Source organism: Hemicordylus capensis, chromosome 14 (genome assembly GCF_027244095.1).
Source record: "Hemicordylus capensis ecotype Gifberg chromosome 14, rHemCap1.1.pri, whole genome shotgun sequence".
Classification (NCBI taxonomy): Eukaryota; Metazoa; Chordata; class Lepidosauria; order Squamata; family Cordylidae; genus Hemicordylus; species Hemicordylus capensis.
In genome coordinates, this window is record NC_069670.1 from 5,126,983 (window position 1) to 5,151,801 (window position 24,819).

Genomic DNA, 24,819 nt, shown 5'->3' on the forward strand with positions numbered 1-24,819 from the left:
GGGTTCAGGCAGGACCCCAACCCAGGAGGTGTGGCACCCATGTCCCCAACTGGGTGAGCCCGGCTGCCTTCAGGAAGCCAAACAGAGGCCGATGGATATGATGCTAGCAAATCTGAATTTGATCCCAGCAAAACTGGCTTCTTGTCTCATTTTGCAAAAACAAACAGACACGCCCCAAATGAAACCTGTTTTGGAAAACTCTTCTGGAGAGGGATGGGTCAGTCCTCAGGGCCAAACAGTACCCCTGATGCTGTCCATTCCTAACCCCAGCGAATTCCCAACTCTGGACGCATCCAAAACGGGCAGGGCCACCTAGAAGGACTGCTGGTCGGATGCATCTGAGCCAGGAGGAGAGGGGGAGATGTGCACCCCCTGGCTTGACTGGGAAACCCCCCAGGTCCTGGGACTGGTGACCGAGTATACGTCTCTGCTCTCCTCTGCAGGCTTCCTGAAGATCCGGAGAAGGAACAGACTGGTGAGTGGATGACCAGCGTGGGGAGGGGTCCTTCTCAGGGCTTCGCCAGATCTCCAGAGCAGCTCCCCTTGAGGATCTCTTGCTCTGGGCAAAGGAGCCCGATGGGAAGAAGTAGGTCGTCTGACGGATGAGTGGCAGGAGGAGGAGAGGAGGAGGAGGAGGAGATGGGGAAAGGCCGGAGGGTCCAATCCTGAGCAGTGGGAGGTGGAGTTGAGAGGAGGAGAGGAAGTGGAGGGGCGGAGTGCAGAGCGCGGAGGGGGCCCGAGAAGGAGCAGGCGGGGTGGTGGGGGCTGCATCAGCGGCAGGAGCGGGTTGGAGACCAAAGAGCGGGAGTATCCCTGATCATCTTCCGCGGCTGCCTTGAGCCGGAGTGACGGCGGCGCCAGAGGCCAGCGCTGCTGCTGTTGCTGCTGCAGGAAACGTGGCGGGTGTTTCTCCGCAGAGGCGGATCAGAAACGTGGGTCGTGGCTTGTGGCTGGGCGCTTTGGCGAAAGAGAGAGGTGAGCAGCAAGGGGCAGCCGCACAGCATTCTTGGGAGGGGGCAGATGCCCCCCTCCCATCTGCCCCCCCCCCGTGTCTCTCTCCTTGTCCCACTGCCGTCTTCTCTGCAGTGGGAAATGTCCCCGCAGCCAGCAGTGGGGGGAGGAAGGGGGTCATGGGGGATGGCAGGAGAAGCTCTTCCTTCCCACCCCAGATTGACTTGGCTTCCCCCTGGAAGGGGCAGCTGTGCCCTCCAGATTTACCTGGAAGGCCCCACGAGCTATGGGGGAGAGCTCCAGACACCAGCTGGGCCTTTCATTCTGCATTAGAGCTTAGCTTGTTGTAGGTCCTGGCTGGGGGCGGGGCGGGGGGGGAGGGAGGGAATCCACTTTTCCCGTCAGTGCTTTTGGGCAAATTCGAACTCGCAGCAAAGCCTGCTGTCTGGGAAAGCGCCTGGAGAAGGAGAGATGGAGTCGAGTGGCCACCTTCCAAGCTCTGATGTGGGGGTCTCCTAGAAGAGGGAGGGAACTTGTCCTCTCTTCCTCCTGAGAGCAAGATGAGCACCAATGGGTTGAACAAGAAGAAGCAGATTTAGGCCAGGCATTCGGAAGAAGGTGCCAACTGGGAGAAGAGCTGGACAGCGGAACCGCCTGCCTTGGGCAGTGGTGGGCTTCCCTTCCCTGCAGCATCCAAGCAGAAGCTAGACAGGAATCTGCCTGCGATGCTGTAGCCCTGGGCAGGGGGTGGACTAGAAGACCTTTGAGATCCCTTCCAGCTGTCACATTCTAGGATTCTAGTCACCTGGACGAACTGTAGATTTGTGCTCCTTGGGCATACCCTACCATCACTGCACATGGCCATCCTTGCAAAGGAAGGGAGATGGATAGAGAGATTTGTTTCGGTCATTGACCAGCAAAAATAAACAAACAACAGCCAACAATAATATCAAACAGTGAGCCTTACAAAATTGACAAACTACGTCGCAACACTTGGCCACATTCCAAGACACGGTGTCTTTAAAACTTGACAGCACGTATCATTTAGATAAAACTCATCGGGGTGGCCCGGAAATCCCATTAAAAATGAAGAAGGAAAATTGATTCGAATATGCTTGTAAAATGTGCAGTGAAGTCAAAGGTGTGCAGTGGTTTCTCTGTCTCCCGAGCCAGAAGGGCCGAGGCGGGCTGAGTGTGGTCGTTTCGTGAACGTCCCCTCTAGAACTGCGGTGGGGACTTCATTTAGGGTCCTGGATCTTCGGGATTTTGCTGTTGTTAAGCTGATTAGGTATTCAGCAGGTTTTAGGTTTGAAAACTGATTACCTATACAAATCCCCCCGGTCAGTTTAGCTGACTCTTCTTGCAATTCTATATCAAATGTGGCTAGTAATCAAGAGGAATATGCTGGTTACATACAGAAGTATATCTGACATTTCTATCCTTCCCTTGGAGGAATCCCTTGGCGCAAACATGCTGCTGCCTCGCCCTTTGATGAATGCCACCCCTTCCCCCTGGATCGCTCCCTTGGGCCAGAAGGCACGTCCATCATCACAGGACCATGAATCCAAGAAAAGCACAGTCCCCGTGTCGGAGTGGACGCAAAAGCTGACTTGGTTGCTCATGCCAAAGGCAAGTAGCTTCTAGCCACTCCATCTCTAATGGCTCCCAAATATCACCCAGCTAACATTCCAAGCCAAGGACTCGGTTCGGGCCGAGGTAGAGCTTTCTAAGTTCTAATACAGTCAACTTATACGCTCTATCCAGTCATTCACACAATCAAGAAGTGTGTTTGGCCTGGGTTTGGGAGCTGTGTCTGCTCCCGATTTTTGACTGTGTAGAAGCAAAGTAAGAGGAGAACCTGGGTAGAAGGGGTTGTGCGGAAGCAAGGTATGGGGGGAAACCTGGGTAGCTTCTCCTCCTGCCTTGCTTCCACACAAAGATTTCTACCCAGGTATTCCTCTTACCATGCTTCCACACAGTCAAAAATTGGGAGCAGACACAGCTCCCAAACCCAGGTAGAACACACTTTATGATTGTGTGATGACCTCTCTGTGAAATATCCAACACACACACACACACACACACACACACCCAGTAGATCGTTATAAAGGAAGGAATTATAACACAGTCACACACACTTTTTCAGCCATGATTTCACAAACCCTTTCCTCACCCGCACTGGAAGATGTTCCCCTTCGAGGATGGAGCTGCTCTGGGAAGAGCAACTACCTGCTTGTATGCAGAAGCTTTCGATTTCCCTCCCTGGCAGAATCTCAAAGATGGAGCTGAGAGAGACTCCTGCCTGCAACCTTGGAGAATCTGCTGCCAGTTTGTGCTGACAACACCAAGCTACATGGAGCATTGGTCTGACTCAATATATGGCAGCTTTCTGTGATCCTAACTCCTTAAGGCTCCCTTCATAGGAAGCTGCCGTATCCTGAGTCAGACCATTGGTCCATCTAGCTCCGTATTGCCTACCCAGACTGGCAGCGGCTTCTCCAAGGTTGCAGGCAGGAATCTCTCTCCGCCCTATCTTGGAGATGCTGCCAGGGAGGGAACTTGGGACCTTCTGCTCTTTCCAGAGCAGCTCCATCCCAAGGGGAATCTCTTCCAGTGCTCACACTTCTAGTGTCCCATTAATATGCAACCAGGGCAGACCCTGCTTAGCTAAGGGGACAAGTCATGTTTGCTACCACAAGACCAGCTCTCCCTTCTTTTGCTAACCCCTGCTCTGACCAGTTTTCTCTCTTCCTTCCAGCAAAATTGTGACTTGGGAGAGGAAAAATGAGGTGAAACCCAGCAGAGGATTTTTTAGTGATGCCTGAAGGGGAAAAAGAGAGCACAGATTAAAAACTGGAGCACAATTTAAGAATATAAATGGATAACCTGATTTTTAAACAAAGGATGCCAAAAAAAATGGAGAAAGTAAAAGAAAGCCTGTGCCCTCCACGCAGCAAAAGCTTCACTTCTGAACCAATTATTAAACCTCTGTGGGAAATGCAAACAGGTGAAAAATTATATGAATGTATGCACTGTGGAAAAAACTTTAGTGAGAGAGGAAATCTTATTATACACCACAGAACCCACACTGGGGAGAAACCACATAAATGCCTGGAGTGTGGAAAGTGCTTCAGCCAGAGTGGGCAACTTACTATGCACCATCGAATCCACACTGGGGAAAAACCACATAAATGCTGGGAGTGTGGAAAGAACTTCAGCATGAGTGCAGATCTTAATAAACACCATAGAACCCACACTGGGGAGAAACCACATAAATGCTTGGAGTGTGGAAAGTGCTTCAGCCAGAGTGGACATCTTACTACACACCATAGAACCCACACTGGGGAGAAACCACATCAATGTTTGGAGTGCGGAAAGTGCTTCAGCCAGAGTGTACAACTTACTATACACCATCGAATCCACACTGGGGAGAAACCACATAAATGCTGGGACTGTGGAAAAAGCTTCAGCAGGAGTGCAGATCTTAGTAAACACCATAGAACCCACACTGGGGAGAAACCGCATAACTGCTTCGAGTGTGGAAAGAGCTTCAGCACCAGTGGACAACTTACTATACATCACAGAACCCACACTGGAGAGAAACCACATAAATGTTTGGAGTGCGGAAAAAGTTTCAGCCAGAGTGGAGATCTTACTATACATCATAGAACCCACATTGGAGAGAAACCGCATAAATGTTTTGAGTGTGGAAAGAGCTTCAGCACAAGGGGAGATCTTACTATACATCACAGAACCCACACTGGGGAGAAACCGCATAAATGCTTTGAGTGCCGAAAGAGCTTCAGCACGAAGGGAAATCTTAGTAAACACCATAGAACCCACACTGGGGAGAAACCACATAAATGTTTCGAGTGTGGAAAGAACTTCAGCAGGAGCGAACATCTTACTATACATCACAGAACCCACACAGGAGAGAAACCGCATAAATGTGTGGAGTGTGGAAAGAGCTTCAGCATGAGTGGAGATCTTAATAAACACCATAGAACCCACACTGGGGAGAAACCACATAAATGCTTGGAGTGTGGAAAGAGCTTCAGCTCAAGGGGCAATCTTGATAAACACTATAGAACCCACACTGGGGAGAAACCATATAAATGTTTGGAGTGTGGAAAGTGCTTCAGCCAGAGTGGAAACCTTGCTGTACACCATAGAACCCACACTGGAAGAATGAAGGCACATCTTACTGCGCATGTGCAAACTGAAAATCATGAAACTGCAGAAAAGCCCAAAAATCTCCCTCCATTTGTGAAATATAAACCATTCTGAGATTTCTGCTTCTGTTTTCTCTTGCTTTCCTCTGAATGGATTTATAGATGTGTTTTGTATCGGTGTTATGAATAAATGTTCAAATAGATTAATGAATATTAATTTTTCAACACATAGGCTTCTGTTTCTTCTGAATATCTCTGTGTGTCACTCTCTGGAATGTGGATTCTGGGTGAAACTCAGCCTGTGCCAAGGACTGTAATGGCAATTTTAATGTTGTTAGTTTTTAAACCCTATACCTGGCAGCAACAATATCGGAAGATGCTGCAGGCGGATGCTCACTTGAGTGACAACGGCAAAGGCACTATCTCATGCTGTGTGGGAGGAAAGCAATGGTCAACCACTCCTGCATTCTACCAAGAAAGCCACATGGCTCTGTGCTTGCCAGGAGTCCACACCGACTCAAGGGCACAATCTCTCCTTTCCTGTCCTTGCTTTCTTCTCCTCCAATTTGCTGCCAGCCTTCCACTTTCTCCTTTTTGCTCTCCCGCGTCACTCCAGCTCAGGGAAGCAAAGCTTGGGAAAGGGTGTGGGGAATGGTGCATTATCACACGCAGCAATGTTGTATAGCTCCTTTCGAGTGAAAGAAAGATGTTGGGTATGTTTAGCCTGGAGCGCGCCCAGGATAGGGATAATTAGTAAGGGGATTAGAAAATAAAATGGCTAATATTATCATGCCCTTATACAAAACGATGGTGTGGCCACCCCTGGAGTACTGCGTACAATTCTGGTCACCACATCTAAAGAAGAAGGACATTGTAGAACTGGAAAAGGTGCAGAAGAGGGCAACCAAGATGATCAGGGGCCTAGAGCACCTTTCTTAGGAGGCAAGGCTACAACACCTGGGGCTTTTTAGTTTAGAAAAAAGACAACTTTCGGGGAGACATGATAGAGGTCTATAAAATCATGCATGGTGTGGAGAAAGTGGAGAGAGAGAAATTCTCTCTCACACATCACACTAGAACCAGAGGTCATCCCATGAAATTGATTGCCAGGAAATTTAGGATCAGGAAACAGAGGTACTTTTTCACACAATGCATCATCAGCTTGTAGAATTCTCTGCCACAAGATGTGGTGACAGCCAACAAGCTGGATGGCTTGAAGAGGGGTTTGGATCACTTCACGGAGGAGAGGTCTATCAATGGCTACTAGTTGGAGGGCTACAGGCCACCTCCAGCCTCAAAGGCAGGATGCCTCTGAGTACCAGTTGCAGGGGAGTAACCGCAGGAGGGAGGGCATGCCCTGAACCCCTGTGGGCTTCTCAGAGGCATCTGGTGGGCCACTGTGTGAAACAGGATGCTGGACTAGATGGGCATTCTTGGGCCTGATCCAGCAGGGCTGTTCTTGGGTTCTTAGATGTAAGCCCGGTAATAGATTCTCCTTGGAGGAATAAGGTTCCAACTTCCCTCCCTGGAAGCACCTCCAGATAGGGCTGGGAGAGAGACTCCTGCCTCAACCCACAACCCCATGAGGCAATTAAGGGGGGTGATGGGAGTGGTAGTCCCACAATGGCTGGAGGCCCTCAGTGTGGTGTCCCTTCCTCTTTGGTCTGGATGGGCTCCGGTGCCTTTTCCTCACCTGAACGCTGCCTAGCCCTGCGAAGGAAGGGACCGCATCTCCCATTGGGACCCCTTGTTTAAAGGAAGCCCTAGATTCCTGCCCCCTTTTAGCAGCAATCTGGGCTGGTCAGGCTCCTTCCTGACATTTGGTTTTCATGAATACAAATAGTGAAGAAGAGAAACCCACACACCAATAACACTGAAGGACCAAATCCAAGAAAAGAGAACTCCTATCTTTTGGGTCTAGAGAAATCCTCAAGATTTGACTGTCAAAGCTCAACCCAACCAGGCAATCGCCAAACCAACTTGGCAAGGGGAAGCACGTCTGCCCTGGCTGCCAGCAGAGGGCGCCGCAGACCAAACCTTCTCCAGGCCTCCCCAGGACCCCAAGCAGCAGCTGGAGGCCTGGGTGGGCTGGTGTGGGGGCATTTGGGGGTGGTGGTTTGGACCTGCTGGGGAAGCCTCTTCCAACTAGGAAGGAGGAGAGAGAAGTGATGGCGTGGAATCCAGGGAGGAGGAAACGCTGGGTAGGACAGCACCATCCTGATCAGGTCAGCACCTGGTAGGGTGGGGAACAAGCCCCTCTGTCCCATTGGTTTCCCTTCCTTGCAGGAAAAGAAGGTCTCATGATCTTCCGCACCCACCTTCAGCATGTTGCGCTGCTGAGCAGGCAGCTTCAGGAACTGAGCAGCAGACTCAGCCAACTGGAAGAGGCCTTGGTAGAAACATAGTGTGTGTTGTTGTTGTTGAATTTATTTATTTTGTGGTCATTTGTTAACCAAATTTAGTGCAAAGACATAAAGCTCTGTGTTTGTTTTTCCAGGAAGAGAAAGATAGGCTGCTCTGAGTATTCTTTGGGCCCAGTGGGGTGAAAAGGTCTCTGGGTCCAGCCCCGCTGCAGAAAAGTCTCTCATGGGAGATGCGCTCAGGGCCAAGAGAGGACAGTTGTGCACGAGTCCATTTTCACAACTGGATACAACCTCAAATGGAATCACAAAAATTGGAATCAATTGTCAAACTGGTCAGCCATGGCTAGCCAGTTAGACGAATCAAAAATCCCGAGGGGACTCTATGGGGGACTTCGCCTATGGGGAACTCAAATCCCTCCATTGTCCAGCATGGGTAGGTGCTAGGGACACCAAAGTCCGTTGGGTGGTATGGCATATTGGGTGTTACCTACCACACAACCGAATCCACAAAGGAAGCAAAGCAGGACTGGAACTCAGGTCCCGCAGGCTCATAAAATACTCCCTTTCCTGCTTCCTACACGACATCAGTTCCTCACTTGCACATACAGGAATCTGTCAGATGCAGCTTTGAATTTGCAAAACTGCTCAATGTATCAAGTGAGTCCAAAACCATTGCAGACTAAGCATTTCCTCCATCCAATGCACCACGGAGAATTACAGAGGGAATCCAGACATCCCCTAATCTCCTATGCAAAAAATAAAAATGGGGGGAGAGCATGATTTCAAACTGTTTCTGATTTTAATAAGGGAATAGGACCTTTAATTTCCAAAGCTGTTTCTCAACAGCTTTGCTAAGCTCACAGAATGTTCTCTTGCAAACTAGTGGACTACACAAGTTTCTTCACTAACTGTGACTGCCTTAAGCACTCACAGGTTTTCTTCTCAGGACTAGATAGACAATCAGGGGCGTAGCAAGGTTGGAGTGGGACCGAGACAAGATTTTAAAATGCACCCCTCCCCCCTGCCCGCTCATGAAGCAAAGAAATCTTAAATGAGGCTGAATAGTGGTAATGAAAAGCAGAGTAAAATTGATATAGATCCTATGTGCCACAATAGAACCTCATTCTAATTTTTTAAAAACAGTTTTATAAATTGTGGACGGTGCTAGTCAATTGATGGTACTAGAGAAAGACATGCTGTTCTGGTAGCTCCAGGTCTTAACACTCACATCAGTTTCGGAGGATGAATACAACTGAAGGAAGCCCAGGTGGGTGCGCGGTTGGGGGAGTCAGTCATGTGATGTGCCTCTGGGGGGGGCCTAAGGCAGTGGGCCCCCAGACAACTGTCTCCCCTTGCCCTATGATAGTTATGCCCCTGTAGACAATAATGCAATTTCAGAATTTTGTTTTTTAAAGGACCCCTCTAATCTAAGGTTGCAGTATGGGCATTGGAAGGGGAAACCTCTCTTTCTGTCTGTGCAGCTTGGAATCCAATTGCCTCTAAGACATGGGTGGGAGCATTGGAAATACTACCGGTCGGGTAGGAGCACCTTGAAGCAGCTCCAATCTTGCTCTCCATCGCCTCTCACCCATCCCTCTCCTTTGGGGATCCAGTTTGGTTTACAAGGGGTCCTTCTGGCCTCTTCCGGCTTAAGACCTGCGGAGGTTGGCCTACAACTCCCATCATCCCTGACTATTGCCTTATGTGTGCAGGGATGCTGGGAGTTGTAGTCCAAAACCAACAGGAAGGCTTCAGTTGTGCAGCAGCCCTTCTTTTTATTTTATTTTATTTATTTATTACATTTTATATCCCGCCCTTCCTCCAAGGAGCCCAGAGCGGTGTACTCCATACTTGAGTTTCTCCTCACAACAACCCTGTGAAGTAAGTTAGGCTGAGAGAAAAGTGACTGGCCCAGAGTCACCCAGCTAGTTATCATGGCTGAATGGGGATTGGAACTTGGGTCTCCTGGGTCCTAGTCCAGCACTCTAACCACTACACCACGCTGGCTTCCTTCTGTAGACAATGCTGAGCCCGATGGACCTTCTGTGCCTGTCTTCCAAACTGCACCCACATGGTGCTCTGGACCACACGAGGAGAGGAAGGACGGAGAAATGGATGATCCTGAGCATCTCCATCCCATTCCAGAATGAAGGGTCAGTCTGGGCAGAATCCCATGCCTGAATCCTTCCCTGTGCACAAATCCCCCTGGAGGATGGCATGAGGAGGAGGAGGAGGAGGAGGAGGAGGAAGAGTGCAGCCCCCTTGCGATCCCTTTCATCGGAGAATTAGCAGCCGCTGCTAAAGGAAGGAGACGGATTTCTCCCTTCCTCCAGCTTCTCTCCTGGTCCTCAGAAGCAGCCTGCAGGAGCCAGGGATCTTTCCTGCTTGGGGCAGAAAAGGCGCTGCCCGCCCGGGAAGAATGCATCTTGCTGTTTGCATCACTCACACACACACACACACACACACACACACACACACACACACACACACACTTTCCCCATGGATTTCTCCGCCGCCCCCTTCCTCCTCCCACCCTCAGCTCTGCCCCTGCTCCTTCCTCGTCTGCCTGCAGGGCTGGGAGGTCGCCAGCCTGCAGGAACCCCACTTGTGCCCCGCTCCCTTATTATCCAAACAGTCCCCACCACCCACTCAGTGGAAGATCTCCCCCCAGAGATGATTCCAGGCTTTGTCCTGGGGGGCTTCTGGAGGGGGCGCGGCCTTGGGGGCTCAGCCAATGAGAGAGAGGAGCTGGGAGAGGATGCGGCGGGGTGGGGGGACCAGTTGGAGGCTGCTCAGAGCCGCCAGCAGATTCAGCAGGAGGAGGAGGAGGAGGAGGAAGGCCAGAGGGTCCAATCCTGCGCACGGCGAGGTGGAGCTGAGAGGAGGAAGAGGAAGTGGAGGGGAGGAGTGAAGAAGAGGGCGGAGGGGGCCGAGCAGGAGCCGGGAGGGGCGGCTGCATTCGTGACAGGAGCCTTTCTGAGGACAAAGGGCCGGAGATGCCCTGATCCTCCCCCGTGGCCTCTTTGAGGCTGAGTGGCGGCGCCAGAGGCCAGCGCTGCTGCTGGAGGAAGGATTGCGCGTGTTTTCTCCGCAGAGGCGGATCAGAGTCGTGGCTGGACTCTGCGGCGAAAGAGGCAGGTGAGAAGCCAGAGGCAGCCGCACAGCATTCGGGGGGGGGGGGGCAGAGGGGGGGGCGGTGGTCTGTCTCCCTCCCTCCCTCCCTCCCAGCCCCGCCTCTCTCCTCTGCAAGGGGAAATGTCCCTGCAGGAGGGTTGCGAGGACTGTGCAGCCGGGGGGGGGGAGGGGGTCATGGGGGATGGCAAGAGGAGCTCTTCCTTCGCACCCCAGATTGACTTGGCTTCCCCCTGGAAGGGGCAGCTGTGCCCTCCAGATTTACCGGGAAGGCCCCCACGAGCTATGGGGGGAGAGCTCCAGACACCAGCTGGGCCTTTCATTCTGCATTAGAGCTTAGTTTGTTGTAGGTCCTGGCTGGGGGCGGGGGGGGGGAAGGAGGGAATCCGCTTTTCCCGTCGGTGTTTGGGGGTAAATTCGAACTCGCAGCAAAGCCTGCTGGCTGGGAAAGCACCTGGAGAAGGAGAGATGGAGTAGAGGGGCCACCTTCCAAGCTCTGAAGTGGGGTCTCCTAGAAGAGGGAGGGAACAAAGGCAGGATGCCTCTGAGTCCCAGTTGCAGGGGAGTCACAGCTGGAGAGAGGGCAGGCCCACAACTCCTGCCTGTGGGCTTCCCAGCAGCATCTGGTGGGCCACTGTGTGAAACGGGATGCTGGACTAGATGGGCCTCCTTGGGCCTGATCCAGCGGGGCTGTTCTTATGTTCTTAACTTGTCCTCTTCTCCTCCTGAGGGCAACATGAGCACCAAGCAGGTTGAAAAGGGAAAGAAGCAGATTTAGGCTGGAATTTGAAAGAAGGTGCTAACTGGGAGAAGAGTTGGGCAGCAGAACAGCCTGCCTTGGGCAGTGGTGGGGTTCCCTGCCCCGCAAGGTCCAAGAAGAGGCTGGACAGGAATCTGCCAGTGATGCTGCAGCCCTGGGCAGGGGGGTAGACTGGAAGATCTTAAGAGTCCCTTCCAGCTCTCACATTCTAGGATTCTAGTCATCTGGGTGACCTGTAGATTTGTGCTCCTTGGGCATACCCTACTATCACTGCACAGAATTGCAAGAAGAGTCAGCTAAACTGACCAGGGGGGTTTGTATAGGTAATCAGTTTTCAGACGTAAAACCTGCTGAATACCTAATCAGCTGAACAACGGCAAAATCCCAAAGAGCCAGGACCCTAAATGCAGTCCCCACCGCAGTTCTAGAGGGGACGTTCACGAAACGACCACACTCAGCCCACCTCGGCCCTTCTGGCTCGGGAGACAGAGAAACCACTGTGCACCTTTTATTTTACTGCACATTTTACAAGCATATTCGAATCAATTTTCCTTCCTTCATTTTTAATGGGATTTCCGGGGGGGGGCCCGATGAGTTTTATTTAAATTATGCGTGCTGTCAAGTTTTAAAGACACCGTGTCTTGGAACGTGGCCAAGTCTTGCTACGTAGTTTGTCAATTTTGTAGGGCTCACTGTTTGATATTATTGTTGGCTGTTGTTTGTTTATTTTTGCTGGTCAATGACCGAAACAAATCTCTCTATCCATCTCCCTTCCTTTGCAAGGATGGCCATGTGCAGTGATGGTAGGGTATGCCCAAGGAGCACAAATCTACAGTTCGTCCAGGTGACTAGAATCCTAGAATGTGAGAGCTGGAAGGGACTCTTAAGATCTGTGATCTTACTGTGATCTGTGCATTTGTTTGGTGTTCAAAATGCCTTTTGGGGTCACATCAGTTAAATATGCTTCAGGTTTTCCTCTGGGACATCCCTTCAAATTTGCTTCTCAATTTACATGCTTAGTATCAAAGCACATGTGGCTGGTAATCAAGAGGAATATGCTGGTTACAGACAGAGGTGTGTTGGACATTTCTATCCTTCCCTTCCTCCGAGGAACGCAGGCTGGCAAACATGCTGCTGTTTCCCCCCTTTTTACCCACAGTTTGATGAATGCCACCCTTTCCCCCTGGATTGCTCCCTTGGTCCAGAAGGCCAAGGTTCATGGGTGGCACAAGACCATGAACCCAAGAAAAATGCAGTCCCCATGTCTGGGCGAATATGAACCTTAACTTGGTTGCTCATGCCAAAGACCAGTAGCTTCTGGCCACTCCATCTCTAATAGCTCCCAAATATTACCCACCTAACAGAAACCGAATGAATGAATGAATGAATGAATGAATGAATGAACATTCCAACCCAAGGGCACCATTCTAGGGATGTTCACAAAACCGGATTGCCTGGTTCGGTTCGAATTTGAACCGGCTTAGAACCGGGGTGGGCAGGTTCGGTTTTGGTTTTGCTCGAACCAAACTCGAACCGGTTCGAAAAGGTTTTACATAGAGTATAATGGGGATTCGAACTGGCCCATTATACCCTCTGTAGAGCACTTAGGGACACAAAAGTTGGATCAGTGGTTGGCATTGCTGAGCCTCTTTCATTCATGGAACAGAACACACAGTGTATGACCTAATTGTGAACTCTTTCAGAGTTCACAGCAATAATGTAATTAGGGCCATAGTAAATGAGATAGTGCGCAGTGTTCCATGTATGAAATTGGCTCTCCAATACATTGCAATGGAAGGGGGGAAATGCTGTTAAAAATTCCTGAATAGAGAACAATAGATCCTAGGAACTTGGGGGTCTGTGGGGAGAGTTGCGAGGTGATACCAGCCATGCCCCCAGACCCATTTTGGGGTGCCCTGGCACCCCACAAAGGGGGGTTGGGGCTGCCTCAAATCCCCGTTATGCCCTATGGGAAATTGAAAAATACTTCAAAAATTCACCAATAGTCAGAGAAGTGTCCGATTGCCTTGGGGTATGGTGGGTGGTAGGCACCCCTGGGTGCCTACCACCCACCCCACTTTTGTGCCCCGAGCAGGCCATCCTACCCAAACACACAGTGAGACAACTAAGAAGGCAACCTATTGGAACCAAAAAGCCACCACAGAAACAGACCTGTGCCTGCACGACTGGAAAGCCAAGAGCAAACCAAGCCAAACAACAGCACAGACTAGCTAGTATACAACAACAGCCACCTACATGGGGGTGGGTGGGTGGGAAGAACCTTTAAGAAAGAGAGATACAACAACCGGCAAGAAAACACACAAAATATCCCTTTCCACACCCAAATGCAAAATAAGGAGGCCCTATTTAAAACCCACGGGGGGGGGACAACAAAAAGCCGGAACAACTCCACCCCTCTTCTTCCAGTAACTTCTGCCCCACACATTGGTCAAAGGAAGCAAGGACAAAAAAAGACACTGCTGGCACACAGCAATAGGCTGAGTCTGGCACACAGAGGCTGGCACACAGCAATAAAAATAAATTAAAAGGCTGGCTGTGAGGGAATGAGTGAAGGGAAGGGGGTGCTGGCAGGCAGCCACCAAAAGGGGGCGGGGAGAGAGAAAGAGAGAGAGAGAAAGACAATCACTTCGACCCAGCTATTCCTCTTACCTTGCTTTCACACAGCCAAAAATTGGGAGCACACACAGCTCCCCAACCACGGCAGAACACATTTTTGGTTTGTGTGAATGACCTCCATGTGAAATATCCAACAGAAACACACTCGCACACACTTTTTCGGCGAGAATTTCACAAATCCATCTCTCACCCGCACTGGAAGGTCTTCCCCTTGGGGGGATGGGGCTGCTCTGGGAAGAGCATCTGCATGCTTGCATGCAGAGACTTTCAATTTCTCTCCCTGGCAGCATCTCCAAGATAGGGCTGAGAGAGACTCCTGCCTGCAACCTTGGAGAAGCCGCTGCCGGTTTGTGCTGACATCACCAAGCTACATGGACCATTGGTTGGACTCAATATAAGGCAACTTTCTATGATCCTAACTCCTTAAGGATCCCCTCATAGGAATGCAGGAAGCTGCCGTATACGGAGTCAGACCATTGGTCCATCTGGCTCAGTATTGTCTACACAGATGGGTAGACTTGTCCAGGGTTGCAAGCAGGAGTGTCTCTCTGTCTTATCTTGGAGATGCCTCCAGGGAGGGAACTTGGAACCTTCTGCTCTTCCCAGAGCAGCAACATCCCCTAGGGGGAATATATTACAGTGCTCACACATCAAGTCTCCCATTCAGATGCAACCAGGGTGGACCCTGCTTAGCTATGGGGACGAGTCATGCTTACTACCACAAGACCAGCTTTCCTCTCATTTGCTAACCTCAGCTCTGACCAGTTTTCTCTCTTCCTTCTAGCACTTGTGAGTTGGGAAAGGAAAAATGAGGTGAAACCCAGCAGAGGATTTTTTGGTGGTGCCTGATGAGGAAAAAGAGAACACAGATTCAATACTGGAGCACAATTTAAGAAGATAAATGGATAAACTGATTTGTTAACAAGGAATCAAAAAAGCAATGGAGATGCCCTCCGCATAGCAAAGGCTTCACTTCTGAACCAAGGATTAAACCTCAGTGGAAAATGCAAGCAGGTGAGAAATCATATGTATGTTTGCGCTGTGGAAAGAGCTTTAACCAGAGAAGACATCTTATTATACACCTCAGAATCCACACTGGGCAGAAACCACAGAAATGCTTGGAGTGTGGAAAAAGCTTCAGCACAAGTGGAGCTCTTACTAAACACCGCAGAACCCACACTGGGGGGAAACCACATACATTCTTGGAGTGTGGAAAAAGCTTCAGCAAGAGTGAACCTCTTAATAAAGACCATAGAACCCACACTAGTGAAAAACGATATAAATGTTTGGCTTGTGGAAAGAGCTTCAGCACGAGTGGACATCTTACTACACACCATAGAACACACTCTGGGGAAAAACCTTATCAGTGCTTGGAGTGCGGAAAAAGATGTAGCACAAGGGGAAATCTTACTGTACACCAGAGAACCCACACTGGTGAGAGACCATATAAATGCTTCAAGTGTGGAAAGAGGTTCAGCATGAGGGGAAATCTTGATATACACCAAAGAACCCACACTGGGGAGAAACCATATACATGCTTGGAGTGTGGAAAGAGCTTCAGAACTAGTGGACATCTAACTGGGCATCTTAGAACCCACACTGGTGAGAAACTATATGAGTGCTTGGAGTGTGGAAAGAGCTTCAGCACAGGTGGAGATCTTTCTATACATCAGAGAACCCACACTGGGGAGAAACCATATAAATGTTTGGAGTGTGAGAAGAGCTTCAGCACTAGTGGACGTCTAACTAGGCATCTTAGATCCCACACTGGGGAGAAACCACATAAATGTATGGAGTGTGGAAAGAGCTTTGGGCAGAGTGGAGATTTAACTAAGCATCTTAGAACCCACACAGGGGAGAAACCGCATACATGTTTGGAATGTGAGAAGAGCTTCAGCACTAGTGGACATCTAACTAGGCATCTTCGAACCCACACTGGGGAGAAACCACATAAATGTATGGAGTGTGGAAGGAGCTTCCGGCAGAGTGGAGCTCTAACTAAGCATCTTAGAACCCACACTGGGGAGGAACCACATTAATGCTTGGAGTGTGGAAATAGCATCAGGACAAGTCTATATCTCACTTTCCACCATAGAACCCACACTGGGGAGAAACCGCATAAATACTTGGAGTGTGGAAAAATCTTCAGACTGAGAGGAGGTCTTACTACAGACTATAGAACCCACACTTGGGAAACCACATAAATGTTTGGATTCTGGAAAGAGCTTCAGAAACAGGGGAGCCCTTACTATAAACTGTAGAACCCACACTGAAAGGAGGAAGTCACGCCTTCCTGCACCTGCACAAATTGAAGCAGTAGATTGAAACTCATTGAACTGAAGACAAGCCTGAGAATCTCCCTCAATTTGTGAAATATAAACCATTCTGAGATTTCTACTTCTGATTTCTCTTGCTTCCCTCTGAACAGATTTATAGATGTGTTTTGTATTGGTGTTATGAATAAATGTCCATAATTCGTTCAAATAGATTAATGAATACTAGCTTAAACTGTGCAGAGCATCTGCGTGCTAGTAATTAATGGCTCCCCTCTTCCCCTGCTGTTTTTGGACTACAACTCCCATAATCCCCAACCACAGTGGCCAACCATCTGGGATTATGGGAGCTGTAGGCCAACATCTGCAAGAGGGCCAAATTTGAGCAGCCCTGCTGTAGAGGCTAAAGAAAGGAGCTGCGGCAGGGGCCGAGCGCGGGACGCAGATGCCTGATTTTAGTTCCAGGGGGTCTGAGTTCGAATCCCCATTTGGCCATGACCCTCAAGGGGAGACTCTGGATCCGTCCCTCATCACACAGCCTGACCAACCTCTCAGGGTTGTTGTGAGGATTTGAAAAAAGGTGACTCCCACCGTGAACTCCTTTGACCAAAAGCAAACGGTGAATGTGAAACAGCCAGACAAATATCAGCCCTTTTGAGCTCAGCCCAGAACGGAGGAGGCAGCCACCGAGGAGGAGGACAGAGGGTGCTGCTGGGAACTGTCCTCCCGAGAGCATCGAGAGCATCGGCAACCTCGTACAAAGCGTTGCTGCCCTCAAGTGCTGACAGCAGAGCTGGGCCAACCAGGCTCTCCAGCGGTGGTGGTGGAACTACAACTCCTATCATCCCCAGTGACTTCTGCACTTGCCTTTGACATGCCTTGGTGCTGAGCAGGCAGATGCAGAAACTGAGCAGCTGTGTCTGCCAACTGGAAGAGGTGTTTGTAGAAACATCCTATTTGGTTTGTTTTGAGTGTATGTGTTTTGTGGTGTTTTGTTTACCCAATCGACTGTAGAAACATAAAGCGCTGTGTTGGTTTGTGTGTAAAGAAGAGAGAAACCTGACGGGTCCCACCACCCACGGAAGATCTCCCCCCAGAAAGGAGGCCAGCCTTTCCCCTGCTGAGCGGGGGTCCCGGAGGGGCGTGGCCTTAGAGGGCTCAGCCAATGAGAGAGGGGACAGTCTGTTGGATTAGGAGGGGCGCCGCGGAGTGCGGGGGGGGGCTGAGAAGGAGCAGGCGGGGACGCACCTGGCTGCAGGAGATGGCCTCGGCGTTTTGGCTTTTTCCTGCAGACCCCTCCGGCTATCAATGTGGGCTTTGTTCCTGGCGTCCCCGCCCCCGGAAAGGAATTTTGGAAGGGGCCGCTTACACTTCCCTCTCCTCCCCCCCCCCCGAAACAAGCAACCAATCCTGTAAGAGATTTGGTCCCTCCCCCGCACCGAATCACGCGAGGCCAGCTGCGGGACCGGGGCCACTTGAGAAAGAGCCCGCCCCGCGCTTTCTCTCTCTCTCTCGCTTTCTTCTTCAGCTGTGCTTAGCGCTTTGGCCCTTTTTGTTCTTGAACCTTTTTTGTTGTGGTTGCTTATTTGGATTTCACGTGGACTGGAGTTCCCCTGATCTTCCTCCCTGGCTGCTTGGAGCCTGCACCTGAAGTGCGTTGCAAAAGGACCGCGCTGCTGCACGCAACGTTGGGAGTGTTTCTACTCACAATCCAGGCGGATCAGACTCGTGGCTTGCGGCTGGACTCGTTGGCGAAAGAGGCAGGTGAGAGGAGCAGCCGGCGGCAGCCGCACAGCATCCTGGGGAGGGGGCAGTGTGTGTGTGTGTTGTGTGTGTGTTGGGGGGGGCGCTCTTCCTCCTTGTCCCGCCGCCGCCTTCTCTGCAATGGGAAATGTCCCCGCAGGAGGGTTGTGAGGACGGTGCAGCCAGGTGTGTTGCGGGGGGCGGCGGCCTGAGCTCCTCCTTCCCACCCCTGCACCACGGAGATCTTCAAGGCCAAGTGGAAGGCAGATCATCCTGCAAAGGATCTCTCCACATGGTCGCTCAGAGTCGACCCCGGACTTGAGGGCACCTCATCCATGCATCCACCCACCAGTCACCACCCCCATCCTCCATGGATTGCTCTGCCCCCACCCCCCTCCCAGCCTCTGTCCCTGCTCCTCCCTTGCAGGGCTGGGGGGTCGCCAGCCTGCAGCACCCCGAATTCTGCCCCCCTGGTGCTAACAGTCCCCATCCTGGCCCCTAAACGGAAGACCTCCCCCCACCCACCCAAGAGGAGGCCAGGCCTTGCGGTGGGGGGGGGCGGGGGTGTTCCTGGACAAACGGCCTTGAGGGTTCAACCAATGGGGGGGGGGGAGGCCAGAGTGTCCAATCCTGTGCATTGTATGAGTCCACACAGCCTGTTGCATTAGAAGAAACAGCAGAGGGGAAGGGAGGGAAATGCGGAGGGGGCCGAGAAGGAGTGGCGGGGGGGTGGGCTGCATTCGCGACAGAAGCGTGTCTGCGAACCAAGAGTTAGGAAGAGACCGAACTGCGAACCAAGAGCCCAGTCTTTCCTGCGGGGGCAGGATGATTGTGAGGAGCAGAGGCTAGGAAGGTTGGAGTGAGCCCAGAGCCAAGATTTTAAACTGGGCCCCTGCTGATGTACACACACAAACGCCAGAGCCCCAATCCCCATCCAGCCATGAGACTAGCTGGGTGACTCTGGGCCAGTCACTTCTCTCTCAGCCTCGCCTACTTCACAGGGTTGTTGTGAAAGAGAAACGCAAGTATGTAGTACACCGCTCTGGGCTCCTTGGAGGAAGAGTGGGATATAATTGTAAAAATAATAAATAATAATAAAATAATGTGTAGGCAGGAGCCTTCCCAGGCGGTGATTTTACTTGGCTTCCCCACCCCACAGAAGGGCAGGTGTAGGTCCACAAATCCTCCAGATTGACCTCAAAGTCCCCGCAAGCTCTCAGGGAGCACACCACGCACACTTTCGGTTTTTCCATTGCATGTGAGAGCTTAGCCCGCTTTAGGTCCCAGTTAAAGAATCCACTTCTTGAGTCGGTGTTTTGGGGGCAAATTCGAACTCGCGGTCAAGCCTGCTGTCTGGGAAAGCACCAGACTGGAGAAGGAGGGATGGGATGGAGTGGCCACCTTCAAAGATCTGAAGGGGGGGTCTCATAGAAGAGGGAGGGAACTTGTTCTCCCTCCTGAGGGCAGGGGCGGAGCCACCATTGGGCAAACGGGTTCAAAGAAGCCACAACATGCCCCCAGGGTCGGACGTCAGACATGGGGGTGCGGCTTTCACTCCCGAGCGGGGGCCGCACAGCCCCCATTTGGGAGTTGGGTGGCCAACGCTGCGTGGCCAGAAGGCAGCGCCGGCCAGACTCAAACTCTCAAAGAGAGCCACTCGGCTCAGTTCGGGAGCCAGACCACACCCAAGGGAAGAAGAAAACCTGGGTAGAAGTGGTTGTGCGGAAGGAAACAAGGAAGAGAGGGGAACCGGAGTAGTTTCTCCCCCTACCTTGCTTCCACACAATCACTTCTACCCAGATATTCCTCTTACCTTGCTTACACGCAATCAAAAGTTGGGAACAGACACAGCGTCCAAACCCAAGTAGAACGCAATTTTTGATTATGTGAATGACCTCTATATCACACACACACACACACACACTTTTCAGCCATGATTTCACAAACCCTTCCCTCACCTGCACTGGAAGATTTTCCCCTTCAGGGATGAGGTTTTTCTGGAAAGAGCAACTACCTGCTTGCATGCAGAAGCTGTCAATTTCCCACCCTGGCAGCATCTCCAAGATGGGGCTGAGAGAGAGACTCCTGCCTGCAACCTTGGAGAAGCCGCTGCCAGTTTGTGCTGACAATACCAAGCTGCATGGACCATTGGTAGGACGCAGTATAAGGCAACTTTCTATGCTCCTCTCTCCTTACGTCTCCTTTGCTATGCTCAGCTCTGACCACTTTTCTCACTTCCTTCCAGCAGGTGAGAGTTGGGAGAGGAAGAGTGAGGGGGAGACCAGAAGAGAAATTGTTGGTGGTGCCAGATAGATATTTTAAAAAGGAATCACAGATTAAAAACTGGAGCACAATTTAAAGAAGAGAAATGGATAACCTGCTTGTTAACAAGGAATTTAAAAAATGGAGAAAGTAAGAGAAAGCATCCCGTGTCCTCTGTGTAACAAAAGCTTCTCTTGTGAACCAAGCTTTAAACCTCAGTGGGAAGTGCAAGCGGGTAAGAAATTATATGAATGTTGACTGTGGAAAGAAATTTATGACCCACATATGACTGTGGAAAGAAATTTAGCCAGAGAGGAAATCTTATTGTACACGACAGAACCCACACTGGGGAGAAACCACATACATGCCTGGAGTGTGGAAAGAGATTCAGCACGAGAGGAAATCTTACTAAACACCACAGAACCCACACTGCGGAAAAACCACATAAATGCCTCGAGTGTGGAAAGAAATTCAGCATGAGTGGAGCTCTTACTTTACATCAAAGAACCCTCACTGGGGAGAAATCATATAAATGCTTGGAGTGTGGGAAGAGCTTCAGCCAGGGTGGTGGACTCCTCAGATCCTGTCCGGGTGTGTGTGTGTGTGTGTGTGTGTGTGTGTGTACTAAAACGAACAGCACGGCATGCCCACTGAAATGCAATGGCTCTTTCCAAATGGCCATAGGAAAGATTTCTTTGGCCTATGTGCCGGAGGTGTGGCGACGTGTTTGCTCTAGCTGCACACCCTTATATCTTTGGCTTATGTGCCGGATGTGTGGCGATGCGTGAGCTCTAGCTGCACACCCCTATCTCTTTGGCCTATGTGTCAGAGGTGTGGTGATGTGCGTGCTCTAGCTGCACACCTGTATCTCTTTGGCCTCTCTGCGACCCTCTCGGAGGAGGGAGGGGGGCGCGTCCCAGCCCCGTCCCCGACCAAGGGCCCTGTGCAGCCAAAGCCTGTTACCCTCTTGAGGGATCCTGGAGTTCATGGGGCCCCCAAACCAGACTCTTTGTCCCTAGAACCCACTCCATCACCCCCAGGGCCCGAGAAGCATAGCGCCCCCCTGCTAACTCAGCCAAGAAGCTCCTTTCAACGTGGTGACCCTCTTCTGTTTAGCAGGGGGAGAGCAACTGGCCCTATCCGTCCCCCAGCACGGCATCCCTCCAGTGCCTGTTGCTGGTGTCTGTCTCGTGTTTCTTTTTAGATTGTGAGCCCTTTGAGGACAGGGCGCCATCTTATTTATTTATTATTTCTCTGTGTAAACCTCCCTGAGCCATTTTATGAAGGGCAGTACAAAAATCAATCAATCAAATAAATAAATAAATAAATAAATAAAATAGTAATAATTCCAGCTGCCTTCTGCTGAGCCAGACCTTTGGCCCATCTTCACTAGGAGCCCCGTCACCCACTGAGATCATCCGGAGAGGTCTGTCTGCATTTGCCACCGGCTTGTCTGGTGGCTACTCAGGGACGGGCCTTCTCGGTTGCTGCCCCAAGACTCTGGGATGTGCTCCCTACCGAATTAAGAGCCTCCCCATCTCCGGCAGCTTTTCAAAAGGCTGTTAGGACACATTTATTCGCCCAAGCATTTTCAACTAGAATGGTGGTTTTTATTTGTTTCATATTGTTGTAAACCTCCCAGAGACGTAAGTTTGGGGTGGTGCATAAATGCCTCAGGCAGGGCTTCCGGTGACCTCACATTGGAGTGATCTTTTGAGGTCGATTGATCTTGATCCCAAGGGGATAAGGGATACCTCAACTGTACCGCAACAAGCCTCTACCACAGTGGACAATTATCCTCAGGTTGGGGATCCTTCGCTGACGTCTAGTGAGGATCCAGTTGTTTCAACTAATCCATTTACCTTGGATACAGGTAACGACTGTCTGCCGTCTCTGGACAAGACCACATCATCCCGTACAGAGAGTAATGTCCCTAATTCCGATGTGGAACATCCCGAAAGCACCACAATTGACATTCAGCACATAGGGAGGCGACGCTTAAGATATTCTCCTACAACATTAGAGGTTTGGGGGCACCAATAAAACCAAGGAGAGTTCTTAAAGCTGTACTCAGAGAAAATCCAGGGATTACAGCTTTGTAGGAAACTTGTGGCTGGGGAAATAATAAAAAGGACATATTTTATCATCCCCAAGTGAGACCACAATTTTAAGGCCCCAGGGTCACCCAGGCCCAGTGGGGTAGCAATTATACTGGCTCAGTCTTTTGATCTCCACCAGATTAAATAAAGTTGAGAGAGATCCAAAGGGACAATATATTTTTATTAAGGGTAAGCATAATGAAAACTCCCTTTCAACCTTTAAAACCTTATTGAAGACATTTCTTTTCGGCCAGGTGTTTGCCCTTTAAATCCTTAAAATAAAATAAAAAAATTCTCAGATGCTGTTCTTGTTTTGTGCACTGCCCTGAGTCTGTGGATCAGGCAGCAGAGTAAATCTTTTAATAAACAAATAAAGATCTAGTCTACACAATTGCATCACTTTATTGCCCTAATCAAAATCGATACAAGTTTTTACTTAATACACTTTCCCGATTGGAAAAATTTAGTGAAGGTAATGTAATTGTAGGGGGTGGTTTTAGCTGCGTTGTTGACCATATACAAGATAAAAGTTTAACAGGGATTTTAAAAAGATAAACAAAAGTTCAGTTCAGTGGGAAAGCTATTTAGACAGTTTTTGCTTACAGGTGTTAAATTTTATTCTGAATTGTATAGTCCAGACACGTGGGGTCCTGTAATATCGATCAATATTTAAATAACATAGGAATTACTCCCTTACTTTATTGTCCTAGAGACTCTCCAATACACCATTTATGACAGAGGAGCTGCAGGAAATAATTAAGGGGCTAAAAAACGTTAAATCCCCAGGTCCCAACAGTTTTACAGCCCTGATATATAAGAGGTTTGGGGATATTTTGATTCCCAGACTTACGGTCCTTTTTAATTCCATATTAGAAGGCCGCCCAATTCCTGACTCATGGAGATTTTTCAGATTAGTCATGATTCCAAAAGCTAATAAAGATAAAGAACCTTGCTTTCTCAAAATCTTAAGATATTTACAGCCTGTTTGGTGAGAAGGGTACATCCTTTTATAGCGCACAATATAAACCCTGATCAGACTGGTTTTGTTAAAGGGCGTCAGATTGCAGATCCAATTTGCCAGATATTGAACTGTTTAAACTACAGTTTAAAAAAAGGAAGACGTCACTGGCTATCCTGTCTTTAGATAGATTTAAAGCCTTTGATCAGCTACAATGGCTGTACTTAGTTAAATTATTAGATTATTTACAAATGGGTACAGGGTTCACTAATATTATTAAATAACTTTATTACAGATCTTTTGCAACAGTTTGAGTTAATTCTTGGGATTCCAAGCCCTCTAATATGACGAGGTGCACAAAACAAGGACATCCACTCCCTCCATTACTATTCATAATGTCTATAGAACCTTTGGCCATCAGATGTGTCTCAGGTGGAGGCTGGAGCCAGGAGTGCTTGGTGTCAGCTCCGGCTGATTTGACAGCTGGGCCCATTCCTTGAAGAGGATGACCACAAAACAGTGGTGCATCCGCTGGCAACCTTCCGGCTTGACTACTGCAATGTGCTCTACATGGGGCTGCCTTTGTACGTAGTTCAGAAACTTCAGAATGCGGCTGCCAGATTGGTGTCTGGGGCAACCCAGAGAGACCATATGATGCCTGTTTTGAAACCGTTACACTGGCTGCTGATATGTTTCTGGGCAAAACACAAAGAGCTGGTTATTACCTTCAAAGCCCTGAATGGCTTGGGTCCGAGCTATCTTAGAGAGCGCCTTCTTCTGCATGATCCCCACCACACGTTAAGGTCATCCGAGGAGGTCCGTCTCCAGTTTGTCTAGTGGCGACTCAGAGGCGGGTCTTCTCTGTGGCTGCTGCTGGGCTGTGGAAGGCACTCCCGGCAGAAATCCGCAATTGGAGTTCATTACTGTCTTTCAGGAGAGTCCTTAAAACCTATCTGTTTGGCCTGGCCTGCCAGGGTTTTTAAACTATTGTGAACTGTTTTAAATGGTTGCCCTGGTTTTCCAGGGTTTTTAGCTGTTTGACTGTTTAATTGGTTTTTTCCTGTTTGTATAGTTTTGATTTTAATTGTTAACTGGTTTTACTTGTTTTTATTCTGTTGTAAACTGCCCTGAGCCATTTTGGAAGGGCGGTAAGTAAGTAAATAAATAAAATATGCGGACACTGCATTAATTTTGACAGACCCTATAAAGTCTATTTCAACTATACAGGAAGAACTGGACAAATCTGAACAAGTTGCTGGTCTGAAAACAAACTTAACTAAATCAGAACTTCCTTTCCCCCAGAATCTGTCTTAAATTTCAAAACAACTTAGTAAATTCTTTAGGGGTTCCCAAAATCTCAAAAGCTATTCAATATTTGGGTGTAATTCACTCTTTTAAGCTGTGATAGGTTTTTAGATATATAATCTAAAAACCTATCACAGCTTAAAAGAGTGAATTACTCTCCAATT

At 49.7% G+C, this 24,819-nt stretch overlaps 2 protein-coding genes across 6 annotated transcripts in view; both read left to right on the forward strand.

Moving 5' to 3' along the window:
- The first annotated feature begins 742 nt into the window (after positions 1-742).
- Positions 743-5,326, forward strand: LOC128336990 (zinc finger protein 664-like). The gene is made up of 3 exons (XM_053277386.1): positions 743-975; positions 2,404-2,580; positions 3,710-5,326. Exon 3 carries the CDS (start codon positions 3,829-3,831, stop codon positions 5,236-5,238), a length of 1,410 nt encoding a protein of 469 aa, XP_053133361.1. The 5' UTR covers positions 743-975; positions 2,404-2,580; positions 3,710-3,828; the 3' UTR covers positions 5,239-5,326.
- Positions 5,327-10,304: 4,978 nt separating this feature from the next.
- Positions 10,305-24,819, forward strand: part of LOC128336992 (gastrula zinc finger protein XlCGF17.1-like) — a 31,467-nt gene continuing 16,952 nt past the window's right edge. For 2 of the 5 annotated variants that reach the window (XM_053277390.1, XM_053277391.1), the window contains exons 1-3: positions 10,305-10,624; positions 14,800-18,052; positions 20,277-20,884. In XM_053277390.1, the coding sequence (XP_053133365.1) occupies positions 15,020-16,054 (1,035 nt within the window). In that variant the 5' untranslated portion in view covers positions 10,305-10,624; positions 14,800-15,019 and the 3' untranslated portion in view covers positions 16,055-18,052; positions 20,277-20,884. Of the gene's footprint in view, positions 10,625-14,799; positions 18,053-20,276; positions 20,885-22,166; positions 24,536-24,819 lie in introns of those variants that run through there. The other 3 variants (XM_053277394.1, XM_053277392.1, XM_053277393.1) reach the window with 3 other exon arrangements.